Source organism: Geotrypetes seraphini, chromosome 13 (genome assembly GCF_902459505.1).
Source record: "Geotrypetes seraphini chromosome 13, aGeoSer1.1, whole genome shotgun sequence".
Classification (NCBI taxonomy): Eukaryota; Metazoa; Chordata; class Amphibia; order Gymnophiona; family Dermophiidae; genus Geotrypetes; species Geotrypetes seraphini.
The window spans coordinates 33,114,600-33,134,209 of NC_047096.1; the positions used below are offsets into that span (position 1 = coordinate 33,114,600).

The 19,610-nt window shown below is 42.5% G+C and overlaps 1 protein-coding gene across 3 annotated transcripts in view; it reads left to right on the plus strand.

The window, feature by feature from the left end:
• The window catches only part of LOC117347627 (lymphocyte antigen 6D-like), a 52,400-nt gene that overhangs the window by 9,936 nt on the left and 22,854 nt on the right, over positions 1-19,610 (plus strand). For 2 of the 3 annotated variants that reach the window (XM_033918792.1, XM_033918793.1), the window contains exons 2-3: positions 7,786-7,896; positions 16,799-16,918. In XM_033918792.1, the coding sequence (XP_033774683.1) occupies positions 7,786-7,896; positions 16,799-16,918 (231 nt within the window). Of the gene's footprint in view, positions 1-7,785; positions 7,897-16,798; positions 17,174-19,610 lie in introns of those variants that run through there. The other variant, XM_033918791.1, reaches the window with a different exon arrangement.

The following is a 19,610-nucleotide window of genomic DNA, read 5'->3' on the forward strand; positions in this document are numbered from 1 at the left end:
GACTGCAGTTTTGTGTTCTTTTGGTCACAAATCGCTGTTTTTTTTATTTCTTGTTTTCTAAAAAAAAAAAAAAAAAAAATTTCTTCCGTTCGTTCGACCGAGCAGGCCTCGTGGCCGCAGCCCTGCGGCTTCGATCTTGCAGCAGCTCTTTTTCGGCCTATGTCCCGGCCTGCAACCGGTTTTAAAAAGTGTTCCAAGTGCCAGCGCGTGATTTCCCTCAAGGACCCTCATCGACGCTGTCTTCGGTGTCTTGGGCCTCAACATCTCCCGAAATCGTGCCGGCCTTGCTCAACACTTAAGTCTCGTGCTTTTAAGCGTTGTTGTATCCTGTGGGAGCAGCTTTTCAGCATGGAATCTTTGATGGAGCTCTCAACGTCGAAGGTTGCTTCACCCTCGACCTCATCCGAAGCTCTTCCGGCTTCCACAGCTTCTACTCCGAGCCTCATCAAACCTGCCTCGTTTGTACTGGCTCTGTCTTCGACGCCTGCTGCGATGCTTTCCTCAGTCTCTTCAGGTCAGATAGGGCAGCAGCCCATTCCCACGGTGGTGCTTAAAGTGCCTAAGGCTTCTAAGTCCAAGCACTCTCACACTGCCTCGAGGGAACACGAGGCCCGTGCAGGTGGTCCCGTTGGAGACGCAGATCCATCCTTGCCGGCTTCGTTCCAGAACTTGTTGGAGAAGCAGTTCATTCAGCTCTTTACTACCATTGGGCCGAAGCTTCTCTCACAAATCCAGCCTGGGCATTCAGCATTCTCCCGCGAGGTCGAGCCGCCTCCTATGTCTCAGTCCCATGCACACTCTTTCAGGGAGCAGAGTCTCTGCGAGTGTCTGGTCTAGCATTTGGGCACGGACAGCAAGGAGCAGATTCTTTACCAGTGCCTCGGTTGAAACCCTCACACTCGAAGCAAGGAGCAGAGTCTTTGCGAGTGCATTGAGGTTCCTCTTCTCAGCCTCAAATGCTTCGTTCCACAGCCTCCAGCCCTAGCCACTCTCTGGGGGCTTCGACTGGGGCACGTTCTCCTCGATCTTCGAGGCACAGCTCGCATCACAAATCGAGGCATTATTTGAAGAATTCATCCAGGCATGCCTCGCCTCACCGCAAACAGCCTTTTCTTTAGTTTTCTCCACCGCCTCCATCGACCCTTTCGCTTCCGGACCTCGAGGACCTGATGGTTTCCATCTCTTCATCCAGGTCTCCTTCTTCACTGGACTAAGCTGCCTCAACGTTCTCGAGTCCTTCTCGAGGCCAGGCTTTAGCAGATCAGCTGTCCTTTTCATCTTTTCTGCGTCAGATGGTGGTTGACTTGGATATTCAACTGGATACTGGCTCGAAGTTCTCCAAGGAATATCTCGAGACCATGCATCTCCCTCAACCTCCGGCTGAATCTCTCAAGCATCCTCTCCATAAGCTTTTGGATCAAACCTTTGTCCGCTGTCTGGAAACTCCTTATTCCATTCCAGCTGTTCCATGCAAATTGGACTCTAGATACAGGACAGTACATCATAAGGGGTTTGACAATACTCAATTGTCTCACCAATCCCTTCTGGTTGAATCTTCTTTGAAAAGATCTCACCCTTCTCAGGTATATGCTATTGTTCCTCCGAGAAGGGAAGGTAAAACGACGGACAGATTTGGTCGTCGCATCTACCAGAATTCGATGATGACCTCCAGAGTCCTCAACTATAATTTTCATTTCATCACCTATTTTGAGTTCTTTCTTTCCATTCTACCAAAGTTCATGCCTTATCTAGATTCTCATATGCATTTTGAATTCCAAGAAGTACTTGCCTCCTTGTCACAACTCTGGCTACAACTTCTTCAGTCATCCTATGATGCTTTCAAGCTGTCTGCTCGAGCTACTGCTTGCTCTGTGACCATGCAACGTCTGGCTTGGCTCCGTACTATCGACATGGATCCTAACCTGCAGGACCGGCTAGTTAATGTTCCTTGCGCAGGCAATAACCTCTTTGATGAGTCTAGAGAGGCAGCCACCAAGAAACTCTCAGACCATGAGAAGTCTTTTGCATCCATTCTCAGACCGAAGCCAGCACCTCCTCGTCCTACACGCCCTCCTCAAATCTATCAGCGGCGTTTTCCTCCAAAGCAGGCTCCTTCTACTCATCAACCTGTCAAGAGGCAGCATCCCCAGAAGCAGCAAAAGCCTCAGTCACCTGCTGTACCTAAGGCTCCTCAGCCTTTTTGACTGTCTAGAATGGAGCATAACCTCAGTCCTTCTGCCATTCCCGTTTTTCCCCCTATCGGATGTCGTCTCCATCATTTTTACCACCGATGGACGACGGTTACTACTGACCTCTGGGTCCTTTCCATCATCAGGGAGGGATACTCTTCAATTCCATCAAGTTCCTCCGGAACATCCTCCAAGAGAGTATCCTTCCAAACCCTTCCCAGACCGCCCTTCTTCTTCAGGAAGCTCATGCTCTACTTCATTTTCAAGCTATCGAGCCAGTTCCTCTGGCTCAGTAGAACAAAGGTTTTTACTCCCGGTACTTCCTTGTTCCGAAGAAGACGGGTGATCTGTGACCTATTTCGGATCTCAGGATCTCAACAAATTCCTAGTCAGAGAAAAATTTCGCAGTTGACCCTGGCATCTCTTTATCCCTTCCTCGAGCAGAATGACTGGTTATGCTCTTTGGATCTCAAGGAGGCCTACACACACATTCCCATCCATCCGGCCTCCCGTCAGTACCTCAGATTATCGGGTGGGAAATCTGCATTATCAATACAGAGTACTTCCTTTCGGTCTGACCTCGTCACCCAGAGTATTCACCAAATGCCTGGTTGTGGTGGCTGCAGCTCTCAGGAACCATAGTCTTCAAGTATTTCCATACCCTGACGACTGGCTCATCAAAGATTCAACGTCGTAACGACCCACGGATATCTGGTTCCTGCAAAGTCTGGGATTCGAAATCAACTTTCCCAAATCCCATCTACAGCCGTCTCAGACTCTGCAATTCATTGGGGCCATCCTGGACACAGTCCAACTCAGAGAATTCCTTCCTCAACAACGTATAGAAGCGCTTCTCCATCTTTGTCATGCAGTGTCCTCTCACCCTTCCATCTCGGCGAGACACATGATGGTTCTTTTGGGTCACATGGCTTCCACAGTACACGTGACTCCTTTTGCCAGACTTCACCTCAGGATACCTCAGTGGACCCTGGCTTCCCAATGGACGCAGGTTTCCGACCCTCTGACTCGACACATCCAGGTCACTCCTGCTCTGACACAGTCTCTTCGCTGGTGGATGCTCTCTTCCAATCTATCCAGAGGCTTACTTTTTCACACACACACCCTCATCAGAAAGTTCTCACGACAGATTCTTCAACTTACGCTTGAGGGGGCTCATCTCAATGGTCTCCGTACTCAAGGCTATTGGTCCCCTACGGATCGTCAGTGTCACATCAATCTGCTGGAACCCAGGGCGATTTTCAATGCTCTCAATGCTTTTCAGCATCTTTTTCACGACCGTGTAGTCCTCATTCGAACGGACAATCAAGTCGCCATGTATTATGTCAACAAACAGGGAGGCACGGGATCTGCCTCCCTCTGTCAAGAAGCTCTGAAAGTTTGGGATTGGGCCATTCGCCACAACACCTTCCTCAAAGCTGTCTACATTCAGGGGGCGGACAGTGCCTTAGCGGACAACTTAAGTCGTCTTCTGCAGCCCCACGAATGGACTCTCCATTCCACGCCCCTTCATCACATTTTCTCTCAGTGGGGGACGCCTCAGATAAACCTCTTTGCAGCCCCCCACAACTACAAACTGCCTCAGTTCTGCTCCAGGATGTACACTCCTCATCGCCTCGAGGCAGATGCTTTTCTTCTGGACTGGACGAATCTCTTTCTATATGCGGTTTCCTCCATTTCCTCTAATTCAAAAGACGCTGGTCAAGCTGAAGACCGACCATGCCACCATGATTCTGGTTGCTCCTCGGTGGCCCAGACAACCCTGGTACTCCCTTCTACTTCAACTCATCAGCAGGGAGCCATACCTTCTACCAGTTTTTCCCTCTCTGCTTACACAGCATCAGGGATCTCTGCTTCATCCCAACCTACAGTCTCTTCACATGACAGCTTGGTTCCTCTCAACATAGCTCCTCTCCAGTTTTCTCAATCTGTGAGGGATGTTTTAGAAGCTTCACGGAAGCCTACTACTAGACAGTGCTATCACCAAAAATGGACTAGATTTTCTACTTGGTGCTTTTCTCATCATAAGGAGCCTCAACATTCCTCCTTATCTTCAGTTTTGGACTATCTGTTGCACCTTTCTCATTCTAGCCTCACGTCTACATCGATACGAGTCCATCTTAGTGCAATTGCTGCTTTCCATCAGCCTATTGAAGGGAAACCTCTCTCTGTTCATCCTGTGGTTTCCAGATTCATGAAAGGACTTTTCAATGTCAAACCTCTTCTCAAACCGCCTCCTGTGGTTTGGGACCTCAATATTGTTCTTACTCAGTTGATGAAACCTCCATTTGAACCAATGGACAAGGCTCATCTGAAGTATCTCACTTGGAAAGTGGTATTTCTCATTGGCCTCACTTCCGCTGGACGAGTCAGTGAGCTCCAAGCGTTAGTTGTAGATCCACCTTTTACAGTGTTCCATCATGGCAAGGTGGTTCTTCGCACTCATCCGAAATTCCTTCCAAAAATGGTCTCCGAATTTCATCTCAACCAATCCATTGTTCTTCCAGTGTTCTTTCCAAAGCCTTATTCTCATCCTGGAGAAGTTGCCCTTCATACTCTGGACTGTAAACGTGCTTTGGCTTTCTATTTGGAATGCACCAAACCACACAGAACTGCTCCTCAACTGTTTGTCTCCTTTGATCTGAACAAGTTGGGACGTCCTATTTCTAAGCGTACCATCTCCAATTGGATGGCGGCTTGTATCTCTTTCTGCTATGCCCAGGCTGGATTACCCCTTCACAGTAAAGTCACAGCCCATAAGGTCAGAGCAATGGCAGCTTCTGTAGATATCCTCAGATCTACTCCTATTGAGGAAATTTGTAGAGCTGCTACTTGATCCTCGGTTCATACCTTCACTTCTCACTATTGTCTGGATACTTTCTCCAGACGTGATGGACAGTTTGGCCAAACAGTATTGCAAAATTTATTCTCCTAAGTTGCCAACTCTCCCACCATCCCACTTTGGTTAGCTTGGAGGTCACCCACTTGTGAGAAAACCTGCCTGCTTGTCCTGGGATAAAGCACAATTACTTACCGTAACAGTTGTTATCCAGGGACAGCAGGCAGCTATTCTCACATGTCACCCACCTCCCCGGGTTGACTTCTTTGCTGGCTATCTGAACTGAGGAGACGTGCCCTGCGCTGGGCGGGAAGGCACTCGTACATGCGCGGTGCGGGCGACTCGAAACTTCGAATTTCTTCAAGCAAGTCTGCTTGTGAGGCGTCCACATCGAGGCTCCGTCGAATGACGTCACCCACTTGTGAGAATAGCTGCCTGCTGTCCCTGGATAACAACTGTTACGGTAAGTAACTGTGCTTTACGCCACTATGATCCTGAGACAAAACAACAGTCCAAGCAAGGCCAAGGACATTCAAGACCCAAAAATTAGCAGAAAAGGTCATGGCCATAGTGTTTTGGGATCAGGAAGGTGTTGTAATGACTGACTATAGTCCAAGGGGCCAAAAAGTCAATGGAGAATACTATTGTGACTTGCTGTGCTGATTAAAGGAGGCATGGAAAGCTTTTTGTAAGACAGTGCACCTGCTCACAAGGCTGGCAAAACAAGAGATGTTTTGACACAGCTGGGGTTCAGTGCATAGACCATCCACTCTACTCACCAGATCTTGATCCATCTATTTTCAGTTTCCAAACCTTAAAAAGAGTTTGAAAGGGCAACAATTTTCAAGTGATTCAGAGGTGATTGCAGCAGTGGAGCAGTATTTCAGTGACCAGACATCGGAGTATTTATTGGAAGGTGTTCTGCCCCCATTTTATGTGGGCAGTTTCTCAGTTCTTGTATAAATCAAGTATACAGTGCTCCCCCGCAAATTTGCAGTCCACGATTCGCGGTATTTTCCGACCGCAAATGACCAGGCAGGAGAGGGCAGCCGGAGAGGCAGGAAAGAGCAGCCGGAGCTCCGCGAGTACAGGAAATCACTTGCAGTACGCTCCGACCGCCTCTTCCTGCACTAAGTCGGGCCTTATCCAATCAGGAGCTGCTTTGACACGCAACTCCTGATTGGATAATGCCCGACTTAGTGTAGGAAGAGGCAGTCGGAGCATACCGCGAGTGATTTCCTTCACTCGCTGACGCTCCAGCTGCTCTCTCCTGCCTCTCTGGCTGCCCTCTCCTGTCTCCCCTGCTAAAAAACCATATTCTCGGGTTTTCAACATTCGCGGGGGTTCCTGGAACGGAACCCCCGCAAATATCAGGTGAGTACTGTATTTATTTATTTTGAAAATTTATATACCGTTTAAAACTAAACGGTTTACAATATTTACATACACAGTATTTCAAATAAACACATAATAAAAACAAATGGATAATTAAAAAACATATAGGGGTCCTTTGATCAAGCCACACTAGCGGAGTTAGCGCATCGGACATTTCATCACGCGCTATCCCCCGCAGCAGGCGGTTTAATGTGCGTTAAACCCCTACCGCAGCTTGATAAAAGGACCCCATAATAAAATAAATATAAAAACAATCTTCAAAGGGATACCATAATGTGGATAAAAAGATCATGGATAGTTCATCAGTTTTGTCAAAAATACCTTTAAAAAAGGCATCAACAAATAACTGCATCTTTAGTAATTTTCTAAAGCTACCCTTTTCCCAGCAATTTCCTATCTGACCCACCAAGGAGTTCCATAACTTAACTCAAGGAACCCCCACAAATCTCAAAAAACCGCAAATACAGTTTTTCATGGGGGAGCTTGAAGAGGGCAGTGGGAGAGAGCAGTAGGATAGCAGCCGGAGCGCCGCGAGTGCAGGAAATCACTTGCAGTATGCTCTGACCGCCTCTTCCTGCACTAAATCGGGCCTTATCTAATCAGGAGCTGCATGTCAAAGCAGCTCCTGATTGGATAAGGCCCGACTTAGTGCAGGAAAAGGCGGTCGGAGCGTACCGTGAGTGATTTCCTGCACTCGCGGAGCTGCGGCTGCTCTCTCCTGCTGCCCTATACTTGTCGGCGGTTCGCAGTCAGAAAATACCGCGAATGACCGGGGGAACACTGTACAGCTGAATAAGATATGAGGAACTGGTCTAAGTTACAGGGTATGCAGCAAGCTATAATATGATTCATGTGACACAAGTCTGCAATATACTGGACATGCGGCCAGGACTGCCATCTGGCCCAGGTCAACCCCAATTGGCTGATCAAGGCCTACTTTTTACCTTGCTTCATCTCTGAATGTGCAATTTTAATTTATTATTTAAAAACAAACAAACCTGGAACTACAAAATTCATGAATATGAAAAGAGACAAAACCAGAATTAGATTATCACAATTGACCTGGGCCAGGTATTTCATGACCAATTAGAGATTTATCTCCATTGTTGGCTCACATCCCATCACAAAACTGAACATCAAGTGGCTTTTCCTGATTTCGGTGTATCAGTTGTGTTTTAGAGAAGCTGAATTACAGAGGTGGCACTGCTAGTAAGAGAAGAGAAGGGAATTGTTTCTGATGTAATGTATGTATTAACTCTCGGATCAAACCTTTTCTCTGTCATTATTGCCCTCCCCTACCTCCTATCCCTTTTCCCTTCTCCTCCTTTGTCTTTCCTTCCATAGCTCTCAAATGCCATTTCTGCATGGATGCAAAAAATGATAAGGAATGCAATAAAGATACAATATCCTGTGGCCAGAACAAAACTTCCTGCATAGTCTCACTAAATGTGGAAAGTAAGTAGGTTCTGTTTATTCCTTACATACAGTGCTTATCCTAAAACGTTTTCCCTTATTTGTTCTTTCCTTTACTTATTGTAGATCTCCCCTTTTCCCTCTTGTTTTTACTTCTATTTGTCTGGTGCGTGTATTTTTGCTTTTACTGACCAATCCCTAGTAATGATATGTTCTGTTTTTAATCATTTGTTTTTGTGCCATTGTATGCTGATAATGAATTTTATTGTACACCGCTTTGAATTTTAGTTTAAGTGGTATAACACATTTTTAACAAACATAAACCTTGAAACCTATTTGGAAGAGAATCTTTGATGATCCAGTGCTGTTCTGTATGGTGGTCCTAAAGGTCCAAAAGAGAGAGCCCAAGGAGGCCTCAATGACAAGACAATCAAGGCACAACAATGGAGTCGTGAGGATGAAACAGACGTCAATGATTCAACCACAGGTGTAAAGTTAAAGTTCACTTTATTGATAGTAGCACTGCGAGGACTCGCTACTATCAATAAAGCGCACTTTCACTTTATACCTGTGGCTGAATCATTGACATCTCATCCGCACGACTCCTTTGGTGGTTCTAAACTAAACTAAACCTTGGGTTTATATACCGCACCATCTCCACGAATGCGGAGCTCGGCACGGTTTACAGGAAGAAAGATGAGAGAGGAACTACAGTGGAGAGATTAAAGAGTTAGGTGTAAAGGGGGAAGGTGAGAGGCCTAAGAGGGGGGAAGTGTTACAGTTTTGAGAATAGCCAGGTTTTTAGGTGTTTGCGGAAGAGTTGGAGGGAGCTTGAGGTTCGGAGAGGGGAGGGGAGGTTATTCCAGATCTCAGTGATTCTAAAGGGGAGGGATGACCCAAGTTTGCCTGCATGGGAAATACCTTTTATGGAAGGGAAGGATAGTTTAAAAATTTGGGAGGATCTGGAGGAAGTAGGGGTTGGGGAGTTCCAGGATAGAGGGATAACGGCAGGAAGGATGCCATGTAGGATCTTGTAGGCCAGACACGCACATTTGAAGTGGATCCTGGGGATTACTGGGAGCCAATGGAGCTTAGACAGGAGTGGTGAGATGCGATCAAATTTGCTTTTCGCGAAAACAAGCTTAGCTGCGGCGTTCTGAATCCGCTGAAGTCTGTGGAGGCTTTTCTTGGTTAGGCTGAGGTAGATAGAATTGCAATAATCCAATCTGGAGAGGATGATGGATTGTACTAGGACTGCGAAGTGTTTTTGGTGAAAATAGGGTCTGACTTTCCTTAGCATGTGAAGGCTGAAGAAGCATTTCTTCACCAGGGATTGGTTCTAAAGATCTCCTTTCTGATGATATGTGTGTCTTCACACATACACAAAACTGATGTCAGAAAGAAGGTATACCAGCTATTTGATACTCACGTATGGGATTTATCTGCAGTTTGGGAGGTTCCATGTTCTCTCTCTCTTCTAGGAAGAAGTTCAGGGCTTAAAAGAGTGCCTGTGTACTAAACAACAAGTTAAACCCAGTCAGCATCCTGTAGAGGGGGGTTCTTCAGGTCTTTATGTACTTTTGGCAAAAATTTATACTCAGAGTTGGTCAAAAAAACAGCCGCTCTTCCTTCAGGATATATAACAGCACAGTATAAATATCATCAGATGGATCTGAATCAAGTTGCACATATACGGCATTATCCTCAAGTCAGAGGAGGAGGTGGTTCCGTGTACATTGAAGTTTTCATCTGTAGCGCAACGTCTAGGCCAGCGGTGTCAAAGTCCCTCCTTGAGGGCCGCAATCCAATCGGGTTTTCCCCAATGAATATGCACGAGATCTATTTGCATGCACTGCTTTCATTGTATGCTAATAGACCTCATGCATATTCATTAAGGAAATTCTGAAAACCCGAAAGGATTGTGGCCCTCGAGGAGGGACTTTGACACCCCTGGTCTAGGCAGAAAGATCAAAGGTCTGTGGCCAATGTTGCAGACCAAACCCTGTTTTCACAAGATGGACTGTAAGATCTTCTTTACAAGGAACCAGAATCTAAATGACATACTATGCAAAGTGAATGTGTGGTCCAGTAATAGGGAGAGGTGGGTGGGTCATTTTCATTGTAGTAAATGTGCAGCGTGTAACAACATGCTTGAAGGAATGGGGGTTCTTATCCCTGGTAGGAAAAGGATTGATCTGCATTCTTTCACTACATGTAAAACAGTGAGTGTAGTGTACTTTATGTGATGATATGCCCCTGTGATTTGGCTTACATCGGGCCTACCGCCACGAGTTTTAAGACAAGATTATTTGAATACTGGTCTAATATTAATCATAGCAAAGAGATTCATGTGATGACACGACACTGTATGGATAAGAAACATGCGTTTAATGAGTTCAAGTGCAGTGTCTTGGAACATATACCTACCACAGACAGGAGGGGTGACATGAAATGGACTCTGCACCAACACGAACAAAGATCTATTTTTTGAACATTTTATGCCCGAATCTCTTGAATCAGTAACTTGAAAGGTACACACTTTTTGAAATCTTATCAGCTGTTCAGTGATGACTTTGTGATCATAAGTCACGCCAGAAATCAGTCGAAGCCTCCCTTTTTGTACAAGCAGTGCCACCTGCGCCTTTAGTGCATGGTTCTGGACTGAGGGCTTTGGCTGTGGAAATCCCTGATGCAACTGGTCAGCGGCGAAACAAGGCTCTTATAGGAGGTGCATCTGAGCATGGACTGTGAGTGGAGTGCAGCAGCTTAAATTGTTCCAGGTTGCCACCAGAGGTGTACAACGCTGGAAGACGGCAGACACTATGCTTCAGAGCTAAGTGAAAGCTTTCTTTTTTCTATTACCCTGTGTACAGTGGTTGGCTTAGGCCCTGTGTGAGATTAACATTTTGCGCTGTGGAATTTTTTATGCCAATGACAAGTAATTGGGCAGCTTGAAATCATATTGATCATAGGAGGCTGTTGAACAAACTTGAAGGGCTGAAGTTAGGACACAAATTGGTGAACTAGGTTAGAAACTGGCTGTCGGACAGAGGGTGGTGGTTAATGGAAGTCGCTTGGAGGAAGGAAAGGTGAGTAGTGGAATCCCTCAGGGTTCATTGCTGGGGCCGATCCTGTTCAATATGTTTGTGAGTGACATTGCTGAAGGGTTAGTTTCAAGTTTAAGTTTCAAGTTTATTTAATGTTTGATATAATCGCAATATCTAAATCCAATGCAATTTACAAAACTAAAAATATCAAAACAATTTCAACAAACATGGTATTAAAAACATTGTGATTATAAAATACTAAGAAAAGAAATGAGGGGGGGGAAAATAAATAAATAAAAAATAAAAAAAATAAAATAAAATTGGATTAAATACAATGTAAAAATAAAATAAAAGGGTGGGTAGGACATGAAAAGGTTGGGGACGGTACCAACTTGATTTCTATTTAACAGTATTCCTTGTCCAGATAAGTTCTAAGAAAAAGTAAAATGATTAAACCAGAGAAAGGTCAGATAAAAGCATCCCTAAATAGCCAGCTTTTTAGTAAGCCTTTGAATTTAGCGAGTGGTTTTTCATCTCTAATATTGAGAGGTAGGGAATTCCAGATTTGGGGAGCTGTAACAGAGAAGATCGTGTCTCTCCTTGAATAAATAATTTTTAGTGAAGGAGTAACCAGCAGAGATTTTTCTTCTGATCTAAGAGATCTTGTAGGTGTGTATGGTATTAAAAATCTTTCTAAAAATACTAGAGCTTTATTTAGTAATATCTTATGTGTCAATAGAGCTATTTTATAAGTGATTCTATGATTAACCGGTAACCAGTGATTTTCCCTTAACAAAGGTGCCATGTTCAAATTTTTTCTTATTTATGATAATTTTTATTGCGGTGTTTTGGAGAATTTGTAATCTACGCATTTCTTTTAATGTAATCCCTTTGTACAGGGCGTTACAGTAGTCAATTTTAGAGATGATTAAAGAGTGTATTATAATATTTAGAGACGATTTAACGAGAAATGCAGAGAGTGATCTAATTAATCTCAATCTGTAGAAGCAAGTTCTTATCAATGAACTGATTTGATCATGGTAACTAAGCTTTTGGTCCAGTATGATCCCGAGAATTTTTAGCTTAGTAACTACTTTAAGATTGGTCGTATTTATGGTTATATTGGCTCCTAATTTTTGACCCTCCCTGCAAGGAAACAGCATAGTTTCTGTTTTGAAAGTGTTAAGGGCCAATTTATTTTCTTGCAACCATTTCGATATTTTAGAAAGTTTTTCGTTAATAATTGTAATATCACCATTAACATTGGCATCTATAGGATGTAACAATTGAACGTCATCTGCGTATGCATACGGAGTAAATCCAATTGATTGACAGAGTGTTAATAATGGTGCCAAGAATATGTTAAATAATAGCGGGGATAGTATTGAACCTTGCGGAATTCCAAAGTTCGTGGAGGGAATCCTTGCTGAAGAATTATTGAATATTACCTTGGATGAACGATGGTAAAAATAAGATTTGAACCACTGAAGAACTACTTCTGATATTCCTATGGATCTTAGTCTATGTAAGAGAAGATGGTGGTCAATGGAGTCGAAAGCTGATGATAAATCTAAAGAAATAAGAAGAACAGATTGACGCTGATCCCAAAAATATAGTACAGAGGATGTCAAGGCAATTAGAGAGTGCTCTGTTGAATAAAATTGTCTAAATCCTGTTTGGTGTGGGTGTAATGCTCTGTTTTTTTCTATGAATTCTGAAACTTGGTTAAAGACAATTTTTTTCTGTCAATTTTGCTAAGAATGGGATATTGGCTATTGGCCTAAAATTACAAGGATCATTCAGATTACCCTTTACATCTTTAGGAATTGGGTGAGTAATTGAGTCTTTCCAGTTTTGAGGAATGATCCCGTTTTCTAAAGAGGAACAGATTAATTGATGAATGTAGTTGCCAAAGACGTTGAAAAAAATTTTTAAAATACATGGAGGAAGTATGTCTCCTTTGTTCTTAGTGTTCAATGATGGAAATAGACTTTTCAGGTCTGAGATAGAAGGTAATGTAAAGTGAGAACATTTAGATATAAGAGAGCAAGGGTCTGGGACAGAAAAATCCAAATCTGAGTCTAAATTAGCATCGAATGTTTTCCTTATCCCTTGAATCTTCTCTATGAAATGGTTAGCTAACTCTTGCGCAGTCAGGGTGCTAACTGAACCCTGTGCTGACCGGGTTTTAAACATTGTTAAGGATTTTAGGATAGAGAATAAAATAGCTGAGTTGTTTGCTGTTCTAATGCGTGATGAATAGTATCTTTTTTTTGTCTCATTAATTTTATTTTTGTAGTATTGTGCTTGGTTTAAGTAACTGGCTAGATTGGCAGATGTTTTTGTTTTACGCCATTTTTTTTCTAGGGAGCGCATTTGTTTTTTGATGAATGATAATTCTGGCGTGTACCAAGGGTTTTTTTGTTTTTTTATTGAAATTGTTTTTGTTATTTTGGGGGCAAGTTTATTGCGTAACGATACACAAAGGTTATCCCACTGGCTTATTTGCTCATCACTTGATAGTTTTTTGAAGTCTTCAAAATGAAGGTCAATTGTTGTAGTCAAATTGGATTCATCTAGCTTACTATAATCATAATAGCTATAAGTTTTATTAGCTCCCGGATGGTCATTAATAGTGTGTATATAGTCATAGTTAAAAGTAATTATATTATGATCGGTCCATGGGACAGGCTCAATTATTGGAGATGAAAAGGCTGAACTAAGGTGATTGGCGACAAAAACTAGATCTATAGTATGTCCTGCAATGTGTGTTGGTTGGGAGACTATTGAAGATAGGTCAATATTAGAAACAAGAGTTGTCAAATCAGATGTAAAAGGATTTTCTGGGTTATCGATGTGAATGTTAAAGTCTCCAAGAATTACTATATTTTTTGATGTTATACTAAAGTTCATAATTAAGGACTGCAAAAAAGTAATCGAGTCTCTAGAAACAGGTGGTGGCATATATAAAAGAAGAAGGAAAAGTGTGCCTTTTTGCAGATGATACCAAGATTTGTAACAGAGTAGACACCGAAGAGGGAGTGGAAAATATGAAAAAGGATCTGCAAAAGTTAGAGGAATGGTCTAGCGCCTGGCAACTAAAATTCAATGCAAAGAAATGCAGAGTAATGCATTTGGGTATTAATAATCGGAAGGAACCGTATATGCCGGGAGGTGAGAAGCTGATATGAACGGTTGGGGAGAGGGACCTTGGGGTGATAGTGTCCGAAGATCTAAAGGTGAAAAAACAGTGTGACAAGGCGGTGGCTGCTGCCAGAAGGATGCTGGGCTGTATAAAAAGAGGCGTAGCCAGTAGAAGGAAGAAGGTGTTGATGCCCCTGTACAGGTCATTGGTGAGGCCCCACTTGGAGTATTGTGTTCAGTTTTGGAGACCGTATCTGGCAAAGGACGTAAGAAGACTTGAAGCGGTCTAGTGGAGGGTGACAAAAATGACAGGAGGCTTGCGTGAGAAGAAGTATGAGGAGAGACTGGAAGCCCTGAATATGTATACCCTAGAGCAGTGGTTCCCAAATCTGTCCTGGAGGACCCCCAGGCCAGTCGGGTTTTCAAGATAGCCCTAATGAATATGCATGACAGAGATTTGCACATAATGGAGATGCCAGGAATGCAGATCTGCTCCATGCATATTCATTAGGGCTATCTTGAAAACCTGACTGGCCTGGGGGTCCTTCAGGACAGGTTTGGGAACCACTGCCCTAGAGGAAAGAAGGGACAGGGGAGATATGATTCAGACATTCAAATACTTGAAGGGTGTTAACATAGAACAAAATCTTTTCCAGAGAAAGGAAAATGGTAAAACCAGAGGACATAATTTGAGGTTGAGGAGTGGTAGATTTAAGAGCAATGTTAGGAAATTCTACTTTACGGAGAGGGTGGTGGATGCCTGGAATGCTCTCCCAAGAGAGGTGGTGAAGAGGAAAATGGTGCCTGAGTTCAAAGAAGCATGGGATGAACACAGAGGATCTAGAATCAGAAAATAATATTAAATATTGAACTAAGGCCAGTACTGGGCAGACTTGCATGGTCTGTGTCTGTATATGGCCATTTGGGGGAGGATGGGCTGGAGAGGGTTTCAATGACTGGGAGGATTTAGATGGGATGGAGTAGGTTTTAACAGAGATTTCGGCAGTTGGAACCCAAGCACAGTACCAAGTAGAGCTTTGGATTCTTGCCCAGAAATAGCTAAGAAAAAGTTAAAAAATTTAAATTGAATCAGGTTGGGCAGACTGGTTGGACCATTCGGGTCTTTATCTGCCGTCATCTACTATGTTACTATGTTACTGCTGGAATATGAGAATTTGAGGCTTTTTCTCCACAATTTGATAATAAATGTGTCTCTCCTTGTGGTAACCCCACCGCTGGCTAGTAACAATTTTTGGGTTTTGATTGCTTATTGATTCTGTTACTATTGATGAGTTTTGGTTTTTTTGAGACATTTAAATACCTATGTGATTTAAATACACATGAGGCAAGTCTCTTTTAAATGGAAGGAAACTCCAGAGTGAGAGGGCATAGAATGAGGTTAAGAGGGCATAGGCTCAGAAGTAATCTAAGGAAATACTTTTTATAGAAAGAGTGCTAGATGTGGAAATTGAGGACCATTAAGAAGTATTTTGATCTAGAGTCCTTTCGGTTACTGGTCCAGTCTACTGTACTGTCAACTCTGGATTATTGTAATATTATTTATTTGGGGCTACCAAAAAAGATTCTATTAAGGCTTCGATTAGTTCAGAATGCAGCAGTTTGTTTAATCTTTGGTCTCAAGAAGTATGATCATGTTAGTCCTTTTTATGCTAGACTGCATTGGCTGCCTTTTAAGGCCAGAGTATTTTTTAAGTTATAAGGCTCTTTTTGGTTTATTACCTTCCTATTTGGTATCTTAACTGAAACTGTTTAATTCATTAAAATGTATCAGAAGTTCAGGTATGTTCCTCTTCCCTACCCCAAGGGCCTGTCGCTACAAGACTTTTTTGCACAGGACATTGGAATATCAGGCGGGGAAGTTGAACTCCTGGATGAGTCCGCTGATTGTTCAAGCCTATTCTTATCTTACATTTAGGCAATTATTGACAACTCACCTATTTGATAAACAAGAATGTTGATATTTAGGAAGGTATTTTTTTATTAGGCTCTCTGTATTTGAAATGTACTTTTTATCTGATACTGTATTTAATGGATGTAGTAGTTATGATAGTTGTGTTTTTTGAAATTGTGTTTTTTAACTGATATGTTTCAGTTCTTCTGTTGTGAACCGCCTAGAACTGTTGGTGGGGCGGTATACAAGAAAATAAAATTATTATTATTATCTCCCGGTAGAGGTGACGACGACAAGCACTGTGTCTGAATTTGAGAAAGCATGGAGTAGGCACAGGAGATAGTGGATGCTGCGGATGGGCAGACTTGTTGAGCCATTTGGTCTTTATCTGCCATCATGTTTCTATAAAAATCTTAATATACTGCTCAATCAGAAAGCCTTCTGGGCATATTATAAATCTAATAAAGAACATAAAATGAAAAGAACTTCCAAATAATGACAGTTTAGAGCAACAGTGAAGAGGAGAAAAACATCACATAGAGACACAGATGCAAATTCTTCTAGTGAAGCATAGCCTGACCCTCATCCAGAAGTGAAAACGTACGGGAGGCACCAGAGCCAAAAACATTCAAGTCCAAATGTGAAAAATGTGAAGGCTTTTACAAGGCCCCCATACGAGTCAGGATCAGATGCAATCCGATTCAACTCAGATTATCCTAACACCTCATTGTCCCCCACTACGATCTCCTCCCTCCCCCCCCCCCAAATCTGAACAGACAAAAGAATGTTTAAATTAACAAAAGCAACTGATGTAAAATTCTTGTTCTGTTTTTTTTTACAGCTGGTTTACTAACCAAAGGTTGTGAACGTACCGTTGACTGCACCTCTTCAAACAAGCGCATAAAGACTAAATGCTGCGAGGAGGATTTATGCAATGCCAAGTTAAAGGTCAACAGTTCATGTATGTTGACGCACAACTGCTTGTTTCTGCTGCTGGGAACTGTGGTGGCCCTGCTCCATGAAATGGCCCCATAAACTTAAAGTTACTGATGACACATGTGCTTTCTAATTTATTTTATTGGGAATGTGCCTTTTTGTAACAATCTTATGATGTGTTTAAGCTGTACACTACAAGACAAATTCTTCATGCATTTGTGCAAAACACTGTAAAAAAAAAAAGACATTTAACTAAACAATCGCTGCTACAGTGCCAGATTTGGGACTTTGACACCCCTATTAAGCACTCTCAGCAGGGAGTGGAGATGCTCCAGACACTGAAGAATGGGGGGGGGGGGAATCACTAGGCTGCCCCTGCTTGGGTCCTTCCCTTCCACACACACATGCCACATCATAGTCCCTCATAAAGACCGTGCTCACCTCTGAAAAGGACAAAGACTTGCACTAAATTTGCATAAATGATCTGCGTGTGCAAAAATATTTACATTCATGCTACATTATAAATTATTATTCACCGTATTGTAGAATTCCTCCCTATCTGGCACTCTCACCCCCTCTCATGTAATTGTGGCAGCCATTGCTGAATATAACACTAAATGTGAATCAAAGTGTTTAAAGTATATCTTAAATTATTATAAAATAATTTATAGAGTGCTCAGTGTGAAATCTTATTCAAAACCAACAGATTAATAGAATGAAGATGTAATAACATTCCATCATTGCACTCACCTACCTACCAGCCCTATATGATTGATTAAATATAAGTTGTTCAAGCAGAATAATAGTAGTGAAGAAGTATAAATAAATACTTAGCTGGATATAATTGATGAAAAACATATGTGTGTCTCCACTGTGAAATATACCATCTCAAGATAAGCAAAAATGTCCTTGAGATCTGCTCATTAATGCTGGAGGTTGTACAATGGAATCTTTTTTATATTGTTGGTTTAGTAGATAATATAAAAGAAGTGAGTCTCCAAATCCACCATTAAAAGTTAATCCATTTCAGCATAAAGCTAAAACTCCTTGTAGTGAAAGCAATCCAACATTTCCTCAACACCGATCGTGTTTCACTATATTTTGCGTCATCAGGAGGAAATAACTTCGGACCACACAATGGAGAGAACACGCTGACAAAGGATTCCAACTGAAAAGTTAAGTCAACGTGTGACGTCTGACGTCACTGCTGAAAGCCATTGCTGAATGCCAGGCCCTGCCTCACGCCACTCCATTCCATGTTTTTTCTTCAGTTGGTAGAGATTGGGAACCCTGTCGACCCCCAAACTCCATCTCTAGCTCTTGTTTCTTTGGCTTAAAAAGCCTAGGTAGCCTGCCAACCCACTGTTCCAGTTCTCTCCCTCTCCTCCCAACATCTGCATCTGGCTTCACTACCTCTCCCCTCTCCTCCCCTCCTTTTATCCAATATCTTTGCCTTACTTCTTCATCCTATTGCCATCATGTTTCTATGTGTCTAAATTATTGAATAGTATATGTTGCACAATTTAGTCACAAGCATTGACACTGGCGTAAGTGCCAAAGCCTGGCTCTTCTCCCAATACATAGGGTAACTGATTATAAGAGGGGGGTGCTGAAGAGTTATCAACCCAACCAAGAAGGGAATGATGTGGAGCCATAAAACTTACAAGTTATTCTACATAGTCACCCCTAAGTTCATCCCAATTGGACATCATGTCTGAAATTTTTGTAACCTTTCCAAAAAATAGTCTGATGTCTAGTCACTGAAATACTGCTCCACTGCTGCAATCACCTGCAAATCACTCAAAAATTGTCACCCTTTCAAACTCTTTTTATGGTTTGAAAACAGAAAATAGTCAGATAGAGCAAGATCTGGTGAGTAGGGTAGATGGTCTATGCACTGAAACCCCAACTGTACCAAAACATCAATCGTTTTGCCAGCCTTATGAGCAGGTGCATTGTCTTGCAAAAAGAGAACTCATTTCCACAGCTTCCCTCTCCTTTTTTCTTTCAATGCCTCCGTTAATCAGCACAGCAAGTTACAGTAGTATTCTGCATTAACTGTTTGGCCTCTTGAAAGATAGTCATTACAAAATCTTCCTGATCCCAAAAATCTATGAATTATATATATATATGCCCCGAGTGGTATGAAATACAATATCAACTATAGATAGCAAAAAATCCACTCAACAGGAGAAGTGCACTAAACAGGAAAAAGGCCTCAGAGATGGAGCCTACGCACAGTCATAGACTGGGGAATTCAGCGTAGTTTGTCAGCTCCTGGCTCCAATCATTGGCCAAAAAACCTGTATTTTATTTCCTAACTTTTTAATTGATTATTCATTTAAAACAGTTTTAATTTATTTAGTTTTTTTTTATTTTTTAGTTTATTTAACCCCTTTGGATATAGTGTGTCAAGTCGGCTGATCCAGCGTTGCTCATGCTGGGCTAGATATCTTTTGAAATCACCCCCTCTCTTGCCCGGTTGCTGGGCAAACATCTAGGAAGTTCAATGTCCGGTTGACGGAACACAAAAGTAATATAAAAAATCAGAATATGGGGGCACCTTTAGCAAGCCACTGTATAACACAACATCATGAATTTGAAACTTTACGGGCCCTTGTATTAGAAGTTCTAAAACCGGGCAAGAGAGGGGGTGATTTCAAAAGATATCTAGCCCAGCATGAGCAACGCTGGATCAGCCGACTTGACACACTATA